Source organism: Protopterus annectens, chromosome 3.part1 (assembly GCF_019279795.1).
Source record: "Protopterus annectens isolate FY-2018-M chromosome 3.part1, PAN1.0, whole genome shotgun sequence".
Classification (NCBI taxonomy): Eukaryota; Metazoa; Chordata; order Ceratodontiformes; family Protopteridae; genus Protopterus; species Protopterus annectens.
The window spans coordinates 1,712,037,414-1,712,062,705 of record NC_056732.1 but is presented as its reverse complement, the minus strand read 5'-3'; the positions used below and the strand labels follow the sequence as shown (position 1 = coordinate 1,712,062,705).

The 25,292-nt window shown below is 37.6% G+C and overlaps 1 protein-coding gene across 1 annotated transcript in view; it reads right to left on the bottom strand.

The window, feature by feature from the left end:
- LOC122798635 (zinc transporter ZIP4-like) overlaps positions 1 to 25,292 on the bottom strand; it is a 457,341-nt gene that overhangs the window by 165,968 nt on the left and 266,081 nt on the right. The window contains exon 5 of the mRNA XM_044067722.1: positions 11,928 to 12,102. Within this exon, the coding sequence (XP_043923657.1) occupies positions 11,928 to 12,102 (175 nt within the window). The remainder of the gene's footprint in view (positions 1 to 11,927; positions 12,103 to 25,292) is intronic.

Sequence of the window (25,292 nt, the reverse complement as noted above, 5' to 3'; positions counted from 1 at the left end):
ATAGTAGGATGAGTTATATTTGATGGTATTTCCTGAGGGTAAGTTGGAGCTACATTTGTTGCCCAGAAGGTTTGCTATATCTTCTGGCTGAGTATAGGTGGATGCATTAACAATGAGCTCTGCACACAATTGTGTATTATCTTTGACACTGTTGGCATAGCTAAATAATGCCTTGTTGTTGTCCTTGGCCTGGGATGCCAAATTGACCTCAAATTTGGTTTTAGTAGACTTTATTTGTCTCATTCTGTTTGTTTAGTTTGATGAGAGTGCTTTTATCCTGCTGGGTGCTACGCCTCCTAATTTTTGCTGTGATTTTCTTTCTTCTGTTATACAGTCTAATGATGCTGTGATTCCACCAGAGTGGCTTGTTTTTTGATTTAGTTCTGTACTTCTTCCTGATAGGTACAGCTTCCTCAGTGAAGCAATCTGCATGCTTGCATGGGGTATCTGTGAACAGTTCCATGTAGACAGCAGTATTCTCAGGGTTTATGGGGGTTTGAAATTTTGCCAGATTATCACTTAATAATAGGACTTTATTCTTTCAGTAGTTCCTCTGTATTCCAGGGTTAGCTGGGGTCCCAGGTTTTATTTTAACTTCAAAGGAGACCATTTTATGGTCTGAACTCACCAGAAAAGACATTGTACTAGGGGGTGTGCAGCAGTCTTCTATATTAATGAGATCAGATCTAATATGTTTCCACCCCAGGTTGACATATTGACAATCTGGTCCAGGGAGTTTGTGTTTACAAAATCCAGGATTCTCTGTGCCTACATGTTTGGTGTTGCATATGATTCCCAATTAATAGTGGGATAATTAAAGTCATCCATGATATTGGGATGGATGATAATTGTTTCCAATAAGTTTTATGGGTTTCCTACGTCATAAAGGGGGACCTATAGCTTGCAAGGAAGTAGTATGAGATTTTACCTACAGTGATTTAAATGTGGAAAAACTCAAGTCCATTGTCCTGTTTGACCAGCTTTGAGAAATATTTATTTTTGATTTAAATTGAGACACCACCACTTTTAATCCCTGCCTGTGTATTAGCTGGTCTAAATGTATGCTCTCTGAGGCTTTAAACCATGTTTCAGTGACCACACATATACCAGTATTCTCTAGCATGAGCAGAGCTTGTTGGGAGTGGATTTTTTTTTTTTGTTTTGACTCTTAGCATTGAGTAGTAACACTTTTTGATTTTACTTTCAATTTGGCATTGTCTAAAAAACGTCCCTGTGGTGAGGACAATATTTTAGCTAATATTTGAAAGCCTAGGGTGGAGAGGTACAGACAATCCCTGACAAAGCAGCATACTCTGTTGACCATCTCCTTCTATGCTGATAAATATTGCATCCCCTTAGAACGACACCAGAAAGTAAGCCAATTATTAAAGTCAATCATCTTCTGTTCGTATTGTGGCATTATCCTTGGAGAAGGTAAAATGCTGCTGAAAGCTACACTCATACCAGCCTGGAACACATATTCCAAGAGTTCCATGAAGTCTCTCTTCATATAATAGGGAGATATATCTCAGGTCATTTACATCAACATGGACTATGACTGAGACTTATTGGTACTTGTGGTCCAATGACCTGAGTGCATGTGTAATGTGGCAGATCCTGGATCCTGACAAACAACTGACCGTGACTTTCTCCTTACTCAGCCTGGTGAGAGGGGTCTCCAATGACCAGAATGTCGGATTGTGTGGTGACTTGCCTTATGGGTTTAGAAGTAGAGGTTCTCTGAGATCTGTCTGTATTTGTTGATGTGGGTGTTGTTTTGAAAGAGTGTATTCAGGACTGCTTTTCCTTGACTCAAAGCTAGCTGAGAAAATCAGTGACAGGTTTTGAAACGTTTGTTCTTTCGAATAGGTTTTAATGGTACCACACCATTAAGTCCAGGTTCACGATCAGCTCATAAGTTGATGAAGCAATCAATTTCAGCAACTTCAGTGCGATTCCGCACATTGCCTCCCCTTATATTTTCCAGAATCAACTGTAGCACCATAAACTTAAAGGAGTGTGCAGGATGCATTTTAACATGTGCTAAAGCACTGGTCTTGTCAGAATAGGCAATGCCACGTATATGGCGAAGAATTCTTTCTTTAAATTGGTGATCTGTCTTCCCTATATAGAAGGCATTGCAATCCTGGCAGTCAGCCACATATATTAAATGCTTGCTGTTGCAGTTGGCTCGCACCTTTAGGGAAAAAGTCTGGCCAGTAACTGGATGGTGAAATAAATTGAAAACATTGATGTACTGAGAAGCCTTGCATTTTCCACATTTAATAGTCCCTTTTCTACCTTAAATGTGTTGAGATCTCCTAGTAGTTCCATCTTTATGAAGCAAAAGTCGCTTGATGTTGTTTTTATATTTGAAGGTAAATCTGGGTACATCTCCTTGTATTTTCCTTAGACTCTGATCTTCCATCAGCACTGGCCAATATTTCCTAATGATGTCACACATACATGTCGAACATCTGTAGAATAGGTTAAGATGCACCTTAATGGTGGAAAATGGTTACTGTGCTTAGTAACTTCCTCATCATGAGCAAATTGACTGGAAAAATAGGGTTATAAAATCCCTTATTAAAATAAATGCTCGATAAAAAGGAAATATCTATAAAAAGGTCCTTGTAGAAAAATATATAAAAACACAAAACGGTGCACCATTCAAGATGGATAAGTGCTTTCAGGATTTCCCTTCCTCAGATCCTGTTGCAACTGAAAAAAATGTTCCATTTAAGGAAGGCTTAACCAGTCAAGAAATTTACACAAACTGACACCTCCAGTGTAAGCCAGAGGTAAAACATCCTATCAGGACATGTTGTTAAAGTTAAGAGTCATGAGTTTCAAGAGTTTTGATTGTCCATGGTGGTTCGTTCATGATTTATTTACTGCATTGCCTTTTCTTTCAAAGAATACCATCAGCTGCTAACAGGTTTGTTTTGAACTATTTTGTTTATACTTTTCTTACTTGTAGCAGCACATGGCAGAGAATAGTTTGGACAAATATTTTCTTGCGAACAAACATATTTTAAATCCTACTAACAATAAAACTATGCCTGAACTTTTAATTGATTCAACCAATCCATTGCTTAATGTTGACTTTCAACAAGATGCTTCAAAAGAAACTGGCTTAACTGAAGGCAATGAGAACTTTGAAAGGCCATTTCTAGAAGAAGAAAATGCAGCATATAAACTAAAAAGACTGCGATTGTAGCACATCCATTTGGAAGCCTGACTATACCATCAGCTAATTCCTAGAGTCTTAAGAGTTAAGTGCATGCTGAGTTAAGGTAACCCCCTTCCTGGGCGTCTAGCACGTTGGCAAAGCAATTAACTTAGAGACAAGCTCCAGTTATATTAAACCGCTTCTAAAGTTCTTTAAACCTGAAGGAGAAGAATTGTCTGAAATTATTAAGAAAAAACAAGCTGACATGGAACTTATTGATTTAAATGAAACTTGCCTTAATAGACTTGAAACTCTACAGAATCATTTAAATCTGTATGAACGCAAACTGAAAGAGAAAAAAAGGAAAAAAAATGTTGAGAGATTACAAAGATTTTGAACAGGGTAATGTTTTTGAATGGCCTATAAACAATACATCTGATGATTCAAATGGTTTAGCAAAGGGCAGAAGTAATGGTCACACAGCAAGTAAAAGTTTTAACCATGATAGAAATTTTAATTCACATGCCAACAATATCAGCACCAAACAGAATTCTGTTGCTGCAGCCAGTGCTATAGCTAGTGCTGATGCAGCACTAAGTAATGTATCTGAGAATTCATCTAATCACAATGATTCTGTACTAACCAACACAGGGAATGTGAATGACAACAGCCAATTGAGCTTGAATATTGCTCTCCCCCCCACCTCTACAGAAATAGGTACTAGGCCCATAGATGGAGCTGCACATATTCCGATTTTTCCAAAACTACCTTTTCACATCAGGACAGCTCAGAAGAAAATGAACAGATCACTAAGCAAAGAGAGGAAATGGAAGAAATAAATGACATAGAGACCCCCCCCCATGCTAGGTATTTAACCTGTCTGACTTCATTCTAAGTAATGTCCATATTAAAGTGTTGAATAAAGATCTGTCATTCATTCCAGCTTTTCACTCCAGGCTGAGTGAGTTTGTGATAGATATCAAACAATTTGGGAGAAATGTCTCACTGAAGAATATTTTTGACAATGAAAATGTGAAGAATGACAACACTTCCAGCAGAAACAGTACAAAAAAATCAGCACCTTTGTGCCAGTAAATCATCCAGCCGATGATCTGATTGTACATCTATGTGAGAATGATGTTGCAACTTAAGACAACAGCAAACAGGCCAACAATATCATAATTTAACCACTGGAGAAAGAAAAACGTTATTGGAATTAATGAGAAATGATGACATTGTAGTCAAACCAGCAGATAAAGGAGGGGCGCTGGTGGTAAAAAACTCAAATGACTACAAGAGAAATATGGAAGAGATGTTAAGAGACAACAGAACTTAGCAAAATATTCCTAGGAAACAGCTTGAAAAAGTAGTTAATGAGGTCAGTAACACCTTGAGTGATATGCTTGTCACCAGACTCATCTTTCAAGAGCTATTTGATTTCTACAGTACAGCACACTCTCAGATACCCACTATTAGTGGTCTGCCAAAAATTCACAAATGTTTAAGTGATCCCGCTCTGCACCCCAGTGTAGCGGGATGGAGTTGGGTCACTGAATCACTTTCGGTATATGTATAGGACTAACTAAAGAACTTCTGCCAGAAGTTGATACCATACATAAAGATACTGGAGATTTTCTGGAGAAACTGTATGGTAAGATGAAATCATATACAGATTTCTCCAGTTTAATTTTGGTGACCCTAGATATACAAAGTTTTGTTTACTGTCATTCCCAACTCATATGACATTGCAGCTGTTAAATGGTTTGCACAACCTAGATTGACATGTTTGGCACAAATCTGTTTATTATTAGAAATCATCCTAGAGAATAATCTTTCTATTTATGGTGACAAGTACTATTGGCAATGTTGGGGTGTTGCTATGGGCACCCCATGTGCCAATAGTTACTCTAACATTGTGATTGCCCAAGAACATGTCTTTAATGAATCCAACCCATGGGCTACCCATCTGATTTATTCTGGTCTGTTTGTGGATGATATTCTTTTCATCTGGGAAAGGGATGACATTCAACTGAAATTATTCACAGATTTTTTTCTGAACAGCATGACCACCTTCCTGTTCATTGAAGCACAGTACTCAAAGACAGCCATTGAGTTTCTCAATGTAAAGTTATTTTTAAATCTGGATGCAGGACTCGAGACAAGTATTTACAGAATGAGAACTTGGAGGAATCATTACCAGCACAAAGATAGTATGCATCTGAGGCATGTCTTCTACAATGTATTTGAAAAATCAAGCCACTAGAATCTCTAGGCTATGCACAGCTGACAATGAATTTGAAAAAGAGTTTCAGGCTTCAACAACTTAAAATACATTTGCAAAAGAGAGGTTATTCCAATCGGGATGTGAATCAGAAGAATTGTGACAAACAGAATATCAGAAAGAGGAAGAGTCAACCCTATTTTTCCGGTCAATATGCACATGATGAGAAAGTTACTAAGCACAATAACCATTTTCCACCATTAAGGTGCATCTTAACCTATTCTATATGCTCGACAAGTATGTGACATTATTAGGAAATATTGACCAGTGCTGACGGAAGATCAGAGTCTAAGGAAAATAGTGAAAGATGTACCCAGAGTTACCTTCAAAAATAAAAAGAACATCAAACGACTCTTCTGTCATAAATATAGAACTATTAGGAGATCTCAACACATTCAAGGTAGAAAAGGGACTATGAAATGTGGAAAATGCAAGGCTTGTCAGTACATGTTACCAATTTGTTTCACCGTCCAGTTTCTGGCCAGACTTTTTCCCTAAAGGTGTGAGCCAAGTGCAACAGCAAGCATTTAATATATGTGGCTGACTGAGTACAAACTGGAAATTAAAAACCACTAAACAAATAAAAAAATAGTATCCAACAGACTCCAACAAGCTCCAACTAAAAAAGACTCTATGCGTTTATTGTTATGAAGTGCTTTCCATTGCTGTGGTACAGCAACTTCATCAGATAATAACAAAACACTTTTTTACTGACTGATTTTATTTTATTGTGTTGTTAGGGCAAACACACAGGAAGTATTTGCGTGTACATGTTTGATTTGATCAATGTCGAATTTGATCAACTTTAAGTTGATATGTATATAAAAAAAATTTTTATGTTAGGAATGTGTTGTGATGTGGTCAACAGCTGATTTTTGAATCATGTGACTTGGCTAACTATTTAAACTTGAACAGAAAAAGAATAGGTTTTAATGGTACCACACCATTAAGTCCAAGTTCACGATCAGCTCGTAAGTTGATGATCCAATCAATTTTAATCAAATCAATAAAATTAAAACCTATTCTAAAGACCAAACATTTCAAAACCTGTCACTGATTTTCTCACCTAGCTTTGAGTCAAGGAAAAGCATGCACCTCCCACCCTCTCACCACCCCCCCTTCCTTCTTTGCTATTTCTTCTATAGAAAAATTTTATTGGAATGAACTGGAGGGATGACTCATATATGCACTGTCATTGTTTTAGGCTGTTCCATCATGGTTCATGCATTGTGAATAACAGTCTTTTATGTGACAAGATTCACCTCATTGAAACAGAGTGACAATTTACTTCATCATGTTTTATTTTTAACTAAGGTGCTGCATTATTTTTTGAATCCATCCGAAGAAAGAGGACTGGTATCTGCTCTAGCAGTGCAGTGTTTATTTCGAAAGCAAATGCACACCTAATGAAGTGATGTTTTAACTTACACTTGAAGTTCTTCCACCGACTGGATTCTAGGGAGGGTGTAACTTTACCATCATCTCCTGATAGGATGTTTTACCTCTGGCTTACACTGGAGGTGCCAGTTTGTGTGAACTTCTTGATTGGTTAAGCCTTCCTTAAATGGAACATTTTTTCAGTTGCAACAGGATCTGAGGAAGAGAAATCCCGAAAGTGCTTATCCATCCTAAATTTGTGTTTTTATATATTTTTCTACAATGATTTTCCTATAAATATTGCCTTTTTATTGAGAGTTCATTTTAATAAAGGATTTCAAGAGATCTTGGATGTCCATAATGGTCCGTTCGTGATTTATTCACTGCATTGCCTTTTCTTTCACGGAACACCTTCAGCTGCTAACAGGTTTGTTTTGGACTGTTTATATTATGAAATTAGGTTAGACATCAGCTAATAATGCAATACGTACTGAAAAGAAGGAATTAGCTTTGTCAAAAATTATGAAAAGAAGGGATGTGCATGACTGGTTACTGCTTGGCTACTACTAGTGCTGGTCTCACCACAGCTTCACACTGCTGGGATACAATGCTCTTTTGCTTCTTCTCCCACCAGAAGCAAAAAAGTAGCACCAATCCCAAGATGAGAAGCAAGCCACAGGGTCTTTAGTTAGCAGCAGTCTTGTCCCAGATCATGCAAGGTTCTGTAGGCTTGCTGTAGCATTTTCCTAGTAGATGCCTTGAACAGCAGCTGCACCAATCAGGAAGGTCCAACACAGACACTCACTGCCCAGTCTGAAACAGTCAGGAATCAATGCACTCTGCTCCTTTTCTCACTAGGAGCACGATATAAGTACAAATTCCAAGCTGGCACCTATGAAGTAGTTATAAAGCTTTCTGGTCATCAGCATTCTCCAGAAAAGAATGTCCATATGCTCTTTCTCTCACCAGGAGTAAAATCGAAGCACTAATCCTAAGATGACTACTGAGAAACAGAACATGGGCTCTACAGCAATTGGTGATCTTGGACTAGACATTGCATATTTTAAATATAAGATGGAATAATGGGTTATTATCCAAAGAACTGCAGTGTGTACTAAGCCATTAGGTATGAAAGAGGGGGTAACTTAAGCTTTAGCTGTCTAATTGGAGAGTCACTAAGTTTAAATGAGAAAGATAGATTGGAAGAAGGTGGACACTTTGTATTCCGGCTCTGTGGAATACAGTGGGACTGCTAATAAATTTAAATCACTGAGGGGAGTGATTTTACAAAATGATAATTTTGTGCTTATTCACAATAGCCAATGAAAGGGGACAGGGAAGGAAATATGTGGTCAAATTAACAGAAAGGGTAAGCAACTAGAAAAGCAGTTGAGTTTAAAAACACAACAATACAAGGGCAGGAGGGTAAAACAGCACCAGGTTGGGAGAGTGAGGAAAACAGTAATTTCTGTGTGACTCACAAGAGACACAGCTGTGGTATCTTTCCTAGTTTAAGTTTACAATTAAAAGCAGAAAACAAGTAAAACATAGTGTAAAGAAAATATACCACAATATACAAAATAGAAAAAGTCTGACTGCCTGTTTCATATATCTGAAACAAATATAAATGGCTGACATAATATGGGAGGTTTATTAATTTTGGGATTACATTCGCATTGTCATGAAGTCTTTCCTTTATTGACTCCATGACTCAGCGGGATGAAGCCATGACTGCATTCCAACTGATCAAGGTTCTATTACTGGACTGGGTGCTAAAGGAGTTCACTAAGGAGTGCTGAAAGACAATGACCAATGCTAGCTCATCCAGTCTGGTCGAGGGCAGAGGAAGGAGGAACTGGTGTCTATGCAACTACTATCTGAAAGCGGCCAGATGATGGGGCAGCAAAGAAAATAGATGACAAATACATAGATCTACCTAGCAGCATACAGCACTGTATACGGGTAGTTGTTATGTGCAGAAGCACATGTACCTGACCGTATGTCCAGCACTGCAAGCCATGCTTCAGAATAGTCTATTTCATAAACCAACTTTAATTTGTTTCTCATATGACACCATTTTTATAAACAGCATCTTATTTCTTGTTTACCCTAAGGTGTATTATTGTGGGCATCTTGTGCCTGCAGCACCAGAAAGATTATTTTTTTTGAAGGAAGCTAGCACAAGGTAGGAGGTGTTCGAACTATTAAGCAAATCAAAACAGCCACAGACTAGAAATATGACTGAAAAAGAAAACAAATACTTAAAATATGACACAAATATAATTTGTTTCTATATAATATTTTTCTGATGAAATGATAAAAGCAATAGGAAGTTTCTTTTCCTTTTTAAAAAATTAACAGCTTTATTGAATTATCACTTATGACACAGGCAATCATGCATTTATATGAATGAAAATAAGCCATACTGACATATTTTCAGTTGCAAATGTTATATATCACTTATTTTCTATAGTCATTATCAGTCAAACATTACATAGCTCCTTCAATTCCTGCCTTCCCTTAAACCTCATTCCTTCTGAAAAACATTATTCTGCATGTATTGTTCCCACAATTCCCTTTTTACTATGGAATTTGCTCCTACCCCTTTCTAAAGATCCCACTTCCAGCTCTTTTATTTCTGTTACTATATTTAACACTTTTAGTATGTTTGGTTTACATTTTGATTTCCATTTTCTAGTAAATGCTCTTTTGGTAGCCATTACAATTAAACTGAGCAATGCCTTACTATGTCTAGGCAATTCCTAGATAGAATCAGAGCTCAAAAAATAATTTCCTAAGTTATACCAACTTCCTCACACAATATTTCTAACAGAGTAGACTACAGAGAATGTTTAAAGTCTATCAACTCATTACACTCCCAGAAAATATGTTCCCAATTATCTCTTTCTTCCCCATCATTCCTCCTACATTTGCAACGTACCTGAGGAAAAAGTATTTGGAGTCTGCTAGAGGAATAGTAATACCTATGCAGACACTTTCGAAGATTCTAACTCTTGTAGACTTTGTTGTATATTCTCCCATTGTTTCTTAGTGAATTGTGTATCCAATCTCTCTTCCCAATCCTTTCTAACCTCCTCTGATTGATCCTTATATTTATTTATTTTATTTATTTATTTATTTGAAGTTTGTTTGCCAGGATAATCCACTGGGCCAGAAGAGCCCATTTTCAATGGAGTCCTGGGGAGAAAAGCTCCACAGTATACAATGAATAAAATAACAATATTTCATTAGTATAAAATAACAATAGTACAGATAAAAATGCTATCTGAAGGTACAATTTAGTAAGATGTAAAAACAGAATTAAAGGATCTCTATGAATATTTACAATATTTACAAATATGTAATTCCTATGATTGCAAATGCAGACGTTACATTTAATACAACTATAAGAAGATATTTACAGAATGAGTATTTCTGCTGAGGAAAATATGAAGGAGGAGGAAGAGATCGAATTGGGTGTATGGGGTAAGGGAGAGACGAGTTTAGGGAAGAAGGGGAGTAAGGAAGGAAGTGGGGAGAAAGATAGTATAGAGAAAGGATGGGGAAGAAGATAGGGAGTGGGGGTATGAAATAGGTGTGTTACTGGGGAATTCATGTGGGATGGGAACATGAGCATTCCCAGAGGGATGTTAGGTAAGAATGAAGCAAGGTTTTGAAAGTAGAGAGGCTGCTAGTGGTGCGAAGGTGAGGTGGCAGGGAGTTCCAGGGATGTGCTAAGGAAAAGGATAGTAGAAATTTGCCAGATGGGTGTGCAGGCTTATGCAGCTTGATCAGATTTTGGGTATTGGTTCTTAGGAGTCTATTAAAAAGGTGAATTTTAAAGGTTGAGGCAAGGGAGGGGCAAAGATGGGGATTAAAGATGATTTTGTGGGCGTGTATGAGTTGAATGTAGGAGAAGTAATTGGGCAACTCTAGCCAATTTAGTTTGTCGAGGGCAGTACAGTGATATGTGGAATATCTGTATCCAGTGGCAAATTTGGAGATTTTGTTGTAACAGCAAGAGCTTTTTGTCTTTAGGGAAAATTGTAAGTTAGTTAGGAGTGGGGCACCATAAATGAGAGAAGGTATAAGATATGTGGTAGAGAGAACAAGCCTGGTAGAGGGGGTGAGGTAGCAATTGTGGCAATAGAGCATGCCTAGTTTCTAGTGGGTATTTTTGATATTTGCTTGTAGGTGGGTATCAAACTTGAGCTGATCGTCAATAAGTACTCCAAGCAGTTTTGCATTGGATACTATTTCAAGAGGAGTATTATTCTTACTGATAATGGAGAATGAGTTTTGGTCGATTATTGTGGTTTCTGAGGGGCTGAATATCATGAGTTTGGTTTTTGATGCACTGAGTGCCAGATGGTTCTCTAGCATCCATTGCTCAGTGGAGGAGAAGGCATCTGGTGTTAGTTTTATGAGAGTGGTGGTGGAGGTGGCAGAGCAAATGATTGTTGAGTCGTCGGCGTATTTGGATAATGTTTGCATTAGGGATGGTGCGGTGAAAGTCATTGATGAAAATATTGAATAGTTATCATGCAATATTTTATATGCTGTACTAATTATCCCTTTTTTAACAGCAGTATCTGCTCCAGATTCTATTAAAAACTCTACCAATGCTGGTCTTTCACATAGGATCCCCTATTACTTTCTCTTTATCTATACTCTAATAGCAATCCTTATTAGGAGAGGCAATCTCTAGCCTGCAGTCCAGATGAGTTATTGACTTCATAAGGAAGTTTATTTTCTAAAATAAATGCATACAGTCATACTTGGCAAATAGTTCCTTGATGTCTTTCATCAGAGGGAAAAACACCTCTAATTTTCTTTCATAGTTCTGTTATTAAAAAGAACAACTATAACACTTAGTAGCAGAAGTGGTTTAATTTTAAATATCAGGATGTTTGTGTTTTTAATAAAAAGTTCTTTTTTTTTTACTGGACAGTGACTTATAGTCATTACTACAGTAACAGTGTAATATGGCTTTGTTCATAGAAGCTCTCCTGCCATATATGCTGATGGTATTCAGACATGGAATAACTGAAAAGGTAAATATTTGATTAGAACTCATAATGAAATGTTAAAACTTACTTTCTGCAACTGTGATGTCACTGATTGATGGTGTTCCAGGCTTAGATCTGGAGCAAGCCCTACTCAGTAACTGTTGAATAAGGGCTGGGCAGAGCTCTGTAAACTCAGTACGTGAAATTCCCATCTCATTACTAATGTGGTAAATTTCCACTAGTTCATCTGCAGAGAAACAGGTCTGAAAGATAAGCAAGAATGAATAAAACATTATTACTTCAGTCAGGATTAAATGCCAGTGGAATGTGATATAAGCTTTTCTTTCATGTCTTGACAGCTCTCCTGAGCTTTCAATAAGTCATCAGTTAGCATACAGGGAAAAAAATAATATTGATTATTCTACACGCCTTTCACATAAATTTCTCCCCTACTAATACCTGACACATGAAGAAGTATAGACACTTAAAATACTTTAAAATTCCCTGTTTAACATCCAAAAAATGTGAAATCACAGCTATCTTTTGTGTATGCCTTCTTATTTCATTGCAGAGTTCTAACAATCTAGTTTTAAACTAGCATTTGATTTTCCCTATACATGCCTTGCCACAAGGGTGACATAAAGGAAACATTACATTCTTTACATTCCTTATGTGTTAAGAAAATACATCTTTAGCAATAAACTTAGTGCTCAGTTTTAGTGTATTTTCTAAGCAGCAGGGCTTGAAGCAGAAATCCTTTGGATGTTCCTTGGTTATTTATTAATTTCAGTGCCCCCTCTTTTATTAACTGCATCATTTTGCATTTGCATATAATTGTACACTATGGTATGTTATATTTTACTGCCTTGGAAAGCTGGATAACTGAGGTGTCAGAACCTATCTGAAAATTCCAATAAAACTGCCATTTTTGTTTTATTTTCTTAAATTGATAGCTTTTTCTTTATTTAGTCCTCCTAAAACTGTTGAATGGCACACTGAAATTATAACACTGTGGGAACATGTCATTTTTAGCCCCAGTAAAACTGTTTTCCCCTTCCACGACACCCAACATGCAATAGCATCAATGCAAACACTATGCAAGTGCATCCATATATTATACCCCTACCCCACCGTGTGAATAAATTAATTATTTATACCCCTGCCCCACCCTGTGAATATATAAATTATTTATATCCCCACCTCAGCATGTAAATAAATGAATTATTTATACCCCTACCCAACCATGTGAATAAATGAATTATTTATACACCTACCCCACCCTCGGAATAAATGAATTATTTATACCCCTTCCCCACCTTGTGAATCTATGAATTCTTTATATCCCTGTCCCATCCTGTGAATAAACAAATTATGTATAACTCTACCCCACCCTTTAAATATATTAATTATTTATACCCCTGCCCCACCCTGTGAATAAATTAATGATTTATGCCTCTGCCCCACCCTGTGAATAAATGAATTATTTATACCCCTACCGCACCCTGTGAATATATGAGTAATTTATACCCCTGCCCCATCCAGTGAATATATGGATTATTTATTCCCCTATTTCACCCTATGAATATATTAATTATTTATACCTCTGCCACATCCTGTGAATAAATAAATAAAATACTAAAGGTAATCACTGGCTTTTCTTCTTTGGACTGTGGTTATACATTTGTTAGATTCAGGATTGGTGGTTATATAAATATCATGGCCAGTGATTCCTTTAAGTCTCTGCCTAGAATTTTTAGAGAAACCTCGCAAGAGGTATCTCAAAGGACTCTTGACAATTTTCTAGTCTCTGCTACAGAAGGAACATCACTGGGTCAAAAACAAACCCAGGAAACTAATGTAATTAATGCACAAGGACAGAGTAAAGTGCCACTGCCTTCTCTTAATGCATGGGGTGAAAATAGAAATCAAAGCACTAATAATCCCTTTGCAACTGCGGGGAAAAGTAGGGAAGTAACGTCTTCACCTGAATTGTTGCAGCTTTTTGACAAGGTGGAGAAACTGTTATATAAGAAGGCATCGGTCTTATTTAATTCCCTAAGTTTACAGTGGTATACTGGACTTCAAATTACACCCCAAGGTCTCCGAGCTGTAAAAAGTCCATCTTCCCCGTTTGATTTAGAAGATGAGGAAGATAAGAGCTTCCATACCTGGTGGGTTGCGGCTGCCCAAAAATGCAGTTTGGAATGGGTTAACATTCTGAAAGAGAGGGATGATGTGAAGAGGTGAAAGCTGATCATGGAAACTGAAGAAATATGCAAATGAATAGTGGCAAAGTCCAATAATACAATGTTAGAGAGCTTTTTGGCTACAGTGAATGATAAGTTAACCTGGTATAAAAAATAACTTATTGAAAGGAAAAAAAAAACAAACTGCATAGGGATATCAGAGGTTACAAACATAATCAGGCACTCATAATCTCAACCAATCAGCGCAAACAACATCACTGTGTGAGGTTTCAACAGGAAGAAGGAAGAAGGAACACCAACGGCTATGTCTTCACGGCGGGAAGTGATTCCTTGTTTGTTACAGGGGACAGTGAAGAGGAAAATCATTTTCCAGGGTTACCGGAGGTGAGGAACCCAGATTATTTAAATGAGACTTTTTGGGAACCAGGGAGAAATAATAATAAGAGGTCCAGAAAATGGACATGACTACCATGGAGAATATCACCCCAATTCTCGGACAATTAAAAGAGGCAAGTGGCACTATTAAGAATATAAACTGTCAAGGGGACTATGCAAATTTGTCAAATTGTGTTTTAACTGCAACTGATTTAGCAGTACAAAATAAGGGTTTAACATTTATATCCACGTTTTTTCCAAGAGTTCATGAGTTAAAATATGAAATATTTAAATTTATTAGAAAACTGAATTTAAAAGCGTTTTTTGCTCAGAATGACAATTTTAATAATGATAGTAGTATTGAAAACAAATCTATTGTTAGTGACGACTGTTTCCACTCGTGTTTCAGATTTTGAAATAGATGCATATTGTAAACTGTACACTGAAAGTGTAACATATAAAAGTGATTTCATGGCTGTTTGTAGAGATGATAGTATCCAGCAGTTTTCTTATGCATTACAATTTGCAATGGAAAAGGAATGTCAGAAAATGAATAAGTCTAAATGGGATTTTAAATATAACTTGACTAAAGCGGAATGGTTAAGTTTGCAAAAATTAAGTCAAAATAGAAAACTTATCTTTAAACCATCTGACAAAGAAGGTAAGTTAGTAATATTAAATTATATGCAATATTTAAAAATGTGTTATACCCATTTAAAGAACAGAGATGTTTATGCACTAATAGGGATGGACAGCTATTTAGAAGCAGTAGCCATGTATAAAGAGGAATCTAGGACACATGCTCGACTAGCATATGTCCGAATCACAAAACATCGAACACACATACATGAACGCGCTTAACATCAAAAAGTGCTTCCCTGTATGTGTAGTAAAAAAAAAAATCTCCGTTTCTGCAGGGGGGGCTTTGCCCCCCTGCACCCCCCCTACTTTAATATTCTCACTCCGAGATCACACTACAGTGGGGAAAGGGGAATTTTCCTTTACCCGCACTGCAGTCCGATCTACGAAACAGGCACACATACACGGAAGCGCTTTTTGATGTTAAGCGCTTTTATGTATCTTGTGGTCGATGTTTTGTGATTCGGACATATGCTAGTCGAGCATGTGTCTGGATCCCATAAAGAGTTATTAATGAAGGGACTAAGATTAAAGTATTTTTCCCATGAGAATGTGTATAAATTATTTGCAGTGAAGGAGATTTGAACGGCTTCCTTCTTTTGTATTCCTAAAATTCACAAATTCAGGATCCATCTGGACGTCCCATGGTCTCAGCATGTGGGTATTTCACACATAATTTAGCCTTATTCTTACATACTTATCTGAGGACAGAGGTAGAGAAACTGTCTTCATATATAAAAGATTTGTTTGATTTTTTTTGGATAAAATAAAGAAGATAAAGTGGAAGCAAAATATGTTCTTCCTGGTCATGGATGTGGTCAGTCTGTACACCAGTACAGAATATTTTCACGGCCTGGAAGATTTGTTTTACTTTCTAAATAACACCACAAGGCACAATATGTCTCGGAATTGGTTAAATTTTGTTTAAGTTACGATATTTTTGAATTTAATGGAGAGCTATATAAGCAGTTAAATGGAACTGCCATGGGTCTGGTTTTGCCCCAATGTATGCCATTCCCTTTATGGGTATGTTTGAGAATCAATGTAGGTATAATAATTTTTTTTTTTTTAGAAAATATGTTTGACACTATTATAGATTCATTGATGACTTGATCTTTATATGTGAAGGGGGTGAGATGAAGCAGAAGTTTTTCTTCAAGAAATACAAAATAATTATTATAACATTAGATTTGATGGAATTTAAAGGGGCACAAAAGTTCATTTTTTGGATATTCATACAGGTATACGTAGAAAACTGGAGGAAAACAACCATATTTTATATGGTGACAGTTGTCACCCCCCCCCCCACATGATTAAATATATCCCCTATGGGGAGTTTTTAAGAATTAAGAGTTTGTGCAGTGAGAAGCAGGAGAGTGATAGGGAAATAAATGAAGGAGTGAAAATGTTTGTGGATAGGGGTTATGATGCAAAATTAGTAGAAGAAAGTAAAGAAAAAGTAATTAAGGGCAAAAGGGTTTGGAAAAATTCAGGTATATTTGAAAAAAATTCTGAAAGGCAAAAGTTTATTTTTGTGACTAAATTACTGTTTTCCTGAAAAAATGTATTCAATTAGTGAAATATCAGTGGAATATCATTGAAAAGAATAGATTGCTGTTGTTGTTGTGTCTTTCAGCTTTTCCCGGTTAGGGGTCGCCACAGCGGAACTCCGGTCCGCTAATGATTGGCAGTAGATTTTTACGTGCCAAGTTGCCAGCCCTGACGCACAACCTTCAACAAAGGTACACCCATTCACGCATGTCTCCACATAGAAGACGCTTTAGCTGAGAATCAAACAAGACAACATCTTACTGTGAGGTGACAACCCTACCGCAGCACCACCACCGCAGATAAAAGTTTTGTCTTTCGGCTTTTCCCGGTTAGGGGTCGGCACAGCGGAACTCTGGTCAGCTAATGATTGGCAGTAGATTTTTATGTGCCAAATTGCCAGCTCTGATGCACAACCTTCAACAAAGGTACGCCCATTCACGCATGTCTCCACCCAGAAGACACTCTAGCTGAGAACCGAACAGGACAACATCTTACTGTGAGGCGACAATGCTACTGCAGCACATAGATATCTTATTATAAATGAAAATGGGTTCCCAATGTTTCCCTATACCAGGGGAAGGAATCTAAAATATTTCATAGTCCATGGTAGATTTCAGTTCCCTACAATGAATATAGCTTTACAGGTATCTGTGCAGGGCACCTTCCCTTGTGGAAGGTGCTGTTGTTGTAAGCACATTGTGAAAAATTTTGATAAGATCAATGGGAAGACGTTTATTACCAAGGGTTCATATTCCTGTGATAGTACAGGAATAGTGTATGGACTGAGGTGTCCCTGTGCTAAAGTATACACAGGGAAAGTAAAAGAACCTTTGGGGATAGACTGAAAGAACACTTTAGAGATATCAGAAAAAAACAGGCAGGAAAGTCCTGTGGCTCTACATTTTAAAGAAGTACATAATGGTGAGACAAAAAATTTGGAAGCAACAATTTTAGGACAAGTAAAGTCGGTCCAGGGTTTGGACATAAAGGGTAAATTATGGAGAATGGAGTCAGCTATGATTTTAAAGTTTAGCACCCTAGTACCAATAGGGTTAAATAGGGAATGTCACTGGAAATGCTTTCTTTAATTACAGGCAGGACTAATTAGATCTAGTTATAGTTAATTGAATTATTGCTTATTGAATACAAGATATAAGGTAAAGAATGATGAATAGAAGTATACTCTGTAAAGGCTGTTAAGCTGAGGAGCTAGAGAGGATTATTGTGTGTGTGCTGCGATAAGGTGTTTGTTTCATTTGGAGCACAATTTTACATCAAGGCACAGAAATTTGGTGAATTTTTACTTATTGGACTTTCTATCGTGTCTTGCTGGACGTGTTTTTTAATAAAAACACTAAAGGTAATCACTGACTTTTCTTCTTTGGACTGTAGTTCTACATTTGTTTGATTCAGGATTGGTGGTTATATATATAAATAAATGATTTGTCTGTTCCTTCTGTTAATTGCTTGCCTATTGCAATATGATTAGTTTCCATTGGATAGTTATTAAGAAGTCTTCTTCTTTCAGCTGCTCCTGTTAGGGGTCGCCACAGCAGATCAACTGTTTCCATTTCTTCCTGTCCTCTGCATCTTGCTCTGTCACACCAACCACCTGCATATCCTCTCTCACCACATCCATAAACCTTATCTTAGGCCTTCCTCTTTTCCTGTTACCTGGCAGCTTCATCCTTAGCATCTTTTTCCCAATATACTCTGCATCCCTCCTCAGCACATGTCCAAACCAACGTAATCTTGCCTCTCTGGCTTTGTCTCCAAACCTTCCAACCTGGGCTGACCCTCTAATATACTGATTCCTAATCCTGTCTACCCTCGTCACACCCAGTGCAAATATTAACATCTTCAACTCTACCACGTCAAGCTCTGACTCCTACCTTTTTGTCAGTGCCACTGTCTCCAACTCATATAACATAGCTTGTCTCACTACCCTCTTGTAGACCTTCCCTTTCACTCTTACTGGTACTCGTCTATCACAAATCACTCCTGACACTCTTCTCCACCCACTCCATCCTGCCTGTACTCTCTTCTTCACCTCTCTTCCACACTCACCATTACTCTGAACTGTTGATCCCAAGTATTTAAACTCATCCACCTTCGCCACCTCTACTCCCTGCATCCTCACCATTCCTCTATCCTCCCTCTCATTCACACACATATATTCTGTCTTAGTCCTGCTGACCTTCATTCCTCTTCTCTCTAGAGCATATCTCCACCTCTCCAGGGTCTCCTCCACCTGTTCCCTACTCTCACTACAGATCACAATGTCATCTGCAAACATCATAGTCCACGGGGACTCCTGGCTGATCTCGTCTGTCAACCTGTCCATCACCATTGCAAATAAGAAAGGCTCAGAGCTGATCCTTGATGTAATCCCACTTCCACCTTAAATGCATCCGCCACTCCCACCGCAAACCTCACCGCTGTCACACTACCCTCGTACATATCCTGTACCCCTCTTACATACTTCTCTGACACTCCCGACTTCCTCATACAATACCACAACTCCTCTCTAGGCATCCTGTCATATGCTTTCTCTAAATCCACAAAGACACAATGCAGCTCCTTCTGACCTTCTCTGTACTTCTCCATCAATACTCTCAAAGCAAACTTCGCATCTGTAGTGCTCTTTCTCGGCATGAAACCATACTGCTGATCACTAATCATCACCTCCCTTCTTAACCTAGCTTCCACTACTCTTTCCCATAACCTCATGCTGTGATTGATCAATTTAATCCCTCTGTAGTTACTACAGCTCTGCACATCACCCTTATTCTTAAAAATCGGTACCAAAACACTTTTTCTCCATTCCTCAGGCATCCTCTCACTTTTCAAGATTTCATTAAACATTCTAGTTAAAAACTCCACTGCCATTTCACCTAAACACCTCCATGATTCCACAGGTATGTCATCTGGACCAACAGCCTTTCCGTTCTTCATCCTCTTCATAGCTATCCTTACTTCCTCCTTGCTAATCCATTGTACTTCATGATTCACTATCCCTACATCATCCAACCTTCTCTCCCTCTCATTCTCTTCATTCATCAGCCCCTCAAAGTACTCTTTCCATCTGCTCAACACACTCTCCTCACTTGTGAGTACATTTCCCTCATTATGCTTTATCACCCTTACCTGCTGCACATCTTTACTAGCTCGTTCCCTCTGTCTAGCCAATCAGTACAGGTCCTTTTCTCCCTCCTTAGTGTCCAACCTTTTATACAACTCTTCATACGCCTTATCCTTAGCCTTCGCCACCTCTCTCTTTGCCATGCACCTCATCTCCTTATACTCTTGTCTACTTTCTTCATCTCTCTGACAATCCCACTTCTTCTTCACCAACATCTTATAGTTGTCAAGAAGTACAAAACTTTTATATCTTTATCAAGAAGATAGGGCAGGTCAATGGTCACTAATTCTCCATCAACCAACATGTTATCATCCAGGCTTCTGATCAAATCTAGGACAATGTTATTGCATATTCAGGTTGTTTGAAAATCTCCATAGGAGTTTCACTTCATTGCAGCTAAAACTGAATCATTTATTGTTTAAAGGTTTTTTACCACTATGAGCACAAAAGGACGTACATGAAAAGTTAACTTCGTGAAAGCTGACAACAAGGAAAAAGTAGAGGAACATTAACCCAAGAATGGAAGGAAGAAACTTTAAAGAAGTGCACAGACAGTGTACAAAAGTAGCCGGGCACCAAACATGCCCATCAACAGACATACTGCATCCTAATCATCCTGATCATTTCCTCTGTGGACAACTTTACTAAGCTGAACTGCCTAAAACTCAGATGCCTATCAAAAGACAGGCTACTATCCATCCCAACAAGGTTCAGAAATCTGTTCACAGTGGTACAGTTTTTTAGAATCATATGCATGGCTGTAGTTTTCCCATTTTAATTGAAGTTAAGAAGAGACATATGAGGAAGTTAAGCTTCATCTTCAGTGTCTGGTTATTATATATTATACAACAGAGGTATTAAACCATCTTGGTTCTTTTAGTCCAATTTAATTTTTAATTTGTTTACTGGGGTAGATCCCACTGGACACATTTCAGTCTCAGGTCAGGGAAAACAATAGTTACACAAAAGTTCCATGACATTATATGTATAGTGTTTAGTGAATGGCAAAATGCAATATATGCATATATTATATACAAAGTGAATATCGTAGTTTCTTTGAAGAAATAAAGGTACTAGATAAAGGACACTGTATACAGAGTGAATGAAAAAAACACAATATATACATGCATTATGTATTGAGTGGAAATCATAGCTGGCATGCTGAAAAAATCCCACTCAAAAAAAGAGTCAGCGCTAGGGATCAAGATGGAAGAAGGGAATACAGAAGTTAAGTTATATGACCAGATGGATAGCAGTTCCATTTTCCTAGGAGTCCTGAAATGTGCTTTTATCTGTGAAAGAAAATTGGGGTAAGAGGAATTATCTTTATGAAAGGAAGGGAGAGATTCTCACAGTTTGGGACCAAGGACTGAGAAAGCATGATCTGTGCAGCAAAGCCTAGTCTAAGGAGTTTGGAGGAGACGACATAAGAGGTTAAGATGTCTAAGGTTGCATGTCAGTGGATCTCTGAATAATCACGCAGCTAGTGCAGGGATGGTGCCATTATTTATAATATGAAATATATGAGAGTCAAATAGAAAGTCAGCATATTGTTTCACAGGGAGCCAGTTAGTTTTTTCACTGTTTTTCAGTTGTGTTTATTTCTTGGTGAGAGAAACAGGCTGTTATACCCATCTAATAGGAGTTACACATTGAATTACATAAATGGAATAAATACCAATCCATGTAGCTGAAATATCTTGGCATATTTAGAATATTCAGTCCATTGCTTCACCTTAATCATTTTCATTTAAGCTATGGAAATGTGTATGTGAAAGTTAAGCGTAATGCACAGTGGTTGGTTTATTAAATATTATACCAAACAGGTATTAAAATGTCATGGTTTCTCTAGTTCACTTGGCTGCAATGTCCATCTTTTGGTTGAAAGATCCTGCCAACACTTGCATGAGCATGGAACATTCTTAAAAAGAATGCCAACACAAAAACCTATAGTATCTCCATCCACAATCTGAAACAGAGCAGATATGCATTATAGAAATTAAACAACTAAATGTAATTAAAATATAACACTGTCTGATATTGGTAACTTAAAAAGAAGAGAGATAGAGAGAGAGAGAGTGTGAGAGAGAGAGAGAGAGAGAGAGAGAGTGAGAGAGAGAGATGGACGTAATGTCCGCATTAGTTGCACATTGACTGATGTGTTAGAGGTGCAAACATTCATTACAGGATATTTGTACTCTACAGTAACACATATCAGTGATAATACAGGAAGATGGCATTTATTTATTTAAAAAGAAAAACACTAAGTTACTTAAATAAATATGACATTTATCATCAATAAATCTTGATTAAGTGCAGGGTATGCTCAATTTACTTGTAACATTGTTAACCTCTGAGAAATTAAATCATACTAATTTATACCATATGGACCATTACTGTAGGACTGAAATATATAAATATATGCACTGGAATCTAGTATGGCTGGACTTCAGTCTTTGGCTATATTTGCTCAGCATTTGAATGTTCCTACTAGGAGTATGAGAGGTTGCAGACGTGAGCCATGACCATTACAGAGCAGCTCAGCTATGGGGGGGGGGGGGGCAATTTGTGTACTTTCTTGTGTTCATTTTAGCCACTCCCTGAGATGATGCCTTTTTGGGTTCCCCTGCTCTCAAACTACTTGTAATTTTCTATGAAACCTAAGAGAGTGGAGACAGTTTTGCGGTAATCGATCTCTGCTAAGCAGTATAAATTGAAGAAAGATGACGGTTAGGAATACTTTAAAATCATAGAAAAATACCTCTCTGTGCACCGCAACCCCTAGATGCCCAGCTTAGGCCTTGAACCCACAGCTGTTTTTTGCTCTACAGACTGCCGATGTCAGTCTTGTTCTAATTGAGACTTCATCTCCAGCACTGACGGTAGGGACATCCAGGGAGTCAATGTCTGCTTAGTATATGACTGATCAAGAACTAATCTGTTTTCTAAAAAAGATGATTTCTGACTCCCTCATATAAAAGATATAGTCATCTGAATATACAATATTGGTCCTATGGATGTGACAGACTCTTCTGTCTCAGTATTCACTGATTATAGATGGCTGAAAAAGGAATATTTAAATCTGGTACAGAAAACTGCATTCCACTTTATATTTAACCCTAGCTAAAGAGAAAAGAAGAAAGGAGACTCACATATCCATTATTATTTTGTGAGGGTGAGTGGGAAGTCCTCGAATACTCTGACCAAATGTCTTCTTCTTTGGGTTACATTACATGCAATGATGGCAACTGTTTTTTTCCCCCCGTCATTGAATTACCCTCCAAGGAATGTACCTTTCAACAGTACTATTAATTTAATGAAGGAAAATTTTAAATGTTTGTCTGAAAGGCTTTCTTCTCCTTTTATGAATTGGTATTTAGTTTTTATTGACCAGGTAGGTGGGCTGGCCCTTGAACATTTTTAAGTCACAATCTGAATGAAAAACAAGTAAGCCACTGAAGGTGGATTAGCCTAAACTTCTGTCTATGTCACCATTTATTTGAGTCTTCTCGTAACACCTTCAGAAATGTGGGCCAATGACCAGATGCTATTGTCACATACTCTTCTGAAGCCTGGTTTTGTAGTAACTAAGATACAGATTAAGTATTTGTTTTTGCACTGCTGTTCTCTATTAATATAAATATGCATGAATATTAAAACGGAAAGTGAAAATAAATGCATTTGAGGCTGTTTCTGTGTTGTGAAGTGGAATAATTAAATGAAAAAGCACGAGTTAAGGTATGTTTGAGAAAAACAAGTGTGTGTGTGTGTGTGTGTGTGTGTGTGTGTGTGTGTGTGTGTGTGTGTGTGTGTGTGTGTGTGTGTGTGTGTGTGTGTGTGTGTGTGTGTTGTGTGTGTGCACGCGCGTGTGTGTGTGTCTCTCTTCTAGTCTGTGCCAATGATAATAAATAAGGAATATTATTTGTATTTAAACAAAAATAGAACAAATATCCTGACAATATCACCTTTATTCATAGACTAGCTCAGTAAATGTATTTTATCTGGTCAGAAGCACAACAGGGTCCATGTATTTTCAGTTATAAACTTCAGCATTCTGAAGAAGTTACTCAAAATAACAAAAAAAAAAAAACAGAAAAGACAAAGCTCTGGAACTTTCACAGAGAAGAATTTCAATTCAATAGTAAAAAAAAAGTAAAAACTCAAGAAAAATTGGTAAGAGTGACATAACCGCTAAAACAAAGTGTCGTCCTTCTGACACAATGTTTGGGGTTCAGTCTACACCTCTGCTGCTTCTGTGTGGAGTGCACATATTCTACCTATACCTCCATGGAGCCACGGACTCTTGTTTTTTCTGGTTTTCCTTCATCTTCCCCAACAAGCTGATTTAATTAAGCAGCAATCAGTAATGGACTATGACCTGTGCACTATTTACCACAACTGCCAAAGTTAGCCAAAGTCATCTAACAGCAGCACAAGTAGGTAAACACTTTCAACCCACACCCCATCCACTGATACCCCATCCACTGATAATTACTAGTATAACTTTGGACTCCATTTTATTTTTTTATCTGTTCTCTGCTTTATGTTGTGCTTCTATCCAATTCAGTGAATGAACACTAATGAAAACTAGTTCTTTTTAAAGATGTTTTAACAAAGAAGTGTAAATGTTCAATTATCTAGATAACAAATGTGTCTTGTCAGAATTTTTTGTATCATTGTCAGATGACCAAATGAAGCTTTTGGGAAAGGACATTATTTCTGGTGTTTTCTGGTGCCCCTACTGTACACCATCATGTTCCATACAATGTAACTTGGTCAGGATTACAGGATTATTTTGGGTGTTTTCTGGTGCCCCTCCTGTACACTATCCTGCACCATGCACTGTAACTTCATCAGGATTACAGGATTATTTTTGGTGTTTTCTGGTGCCCCTCCTGTACACTATCCTGCACCATGCACTGTAACTTGGTCAGTATTACAGGATTATTTTTGGTGTTTTCTGGTGCCCATCCTGTACACTATCCTGCACCATGCACTGTAACTTGGACAGTATTACAGGATTATTTTTGGTGTTTACTGGTGCCCCTCCTGTACACCATCCTGTTCCATACAATGTAACTTGGTCAGGATTACAGGATTATTTTTGGTGTTTTCTGGTGCCCATCCTGTACACTATCCTGCACCATGCACTGTAACTTGGTCAGTATTACAGGATTATTTCTGGTGCCCCTCCTGTACACCATCCTGTTCCATACAATGTAACTTGGTCAGGATTACAGGATTATTTTTGGTGTTTTCTGGTGCCCCTCCTGTACACTATCCTGCACCATGCACTGTAAAATTGTCAGGATCAGTGCATGCAGGAAGATACATTGAGCAAAGGACAGCTGCTCATAACTATCCGCAATATTTGAATACCTCAACTTATCATCCTTTCATTATGCTCGCACAAAGGATGACAGCGGGTCATTCTTGGTTTCCCTTTGTATGGCAGCATTTATTACAGACAGCTATGCTGATAAGCAAAACACATTGACCATATCCCCAAATAATGGGTCTTCTGGATTTTTCATATAAT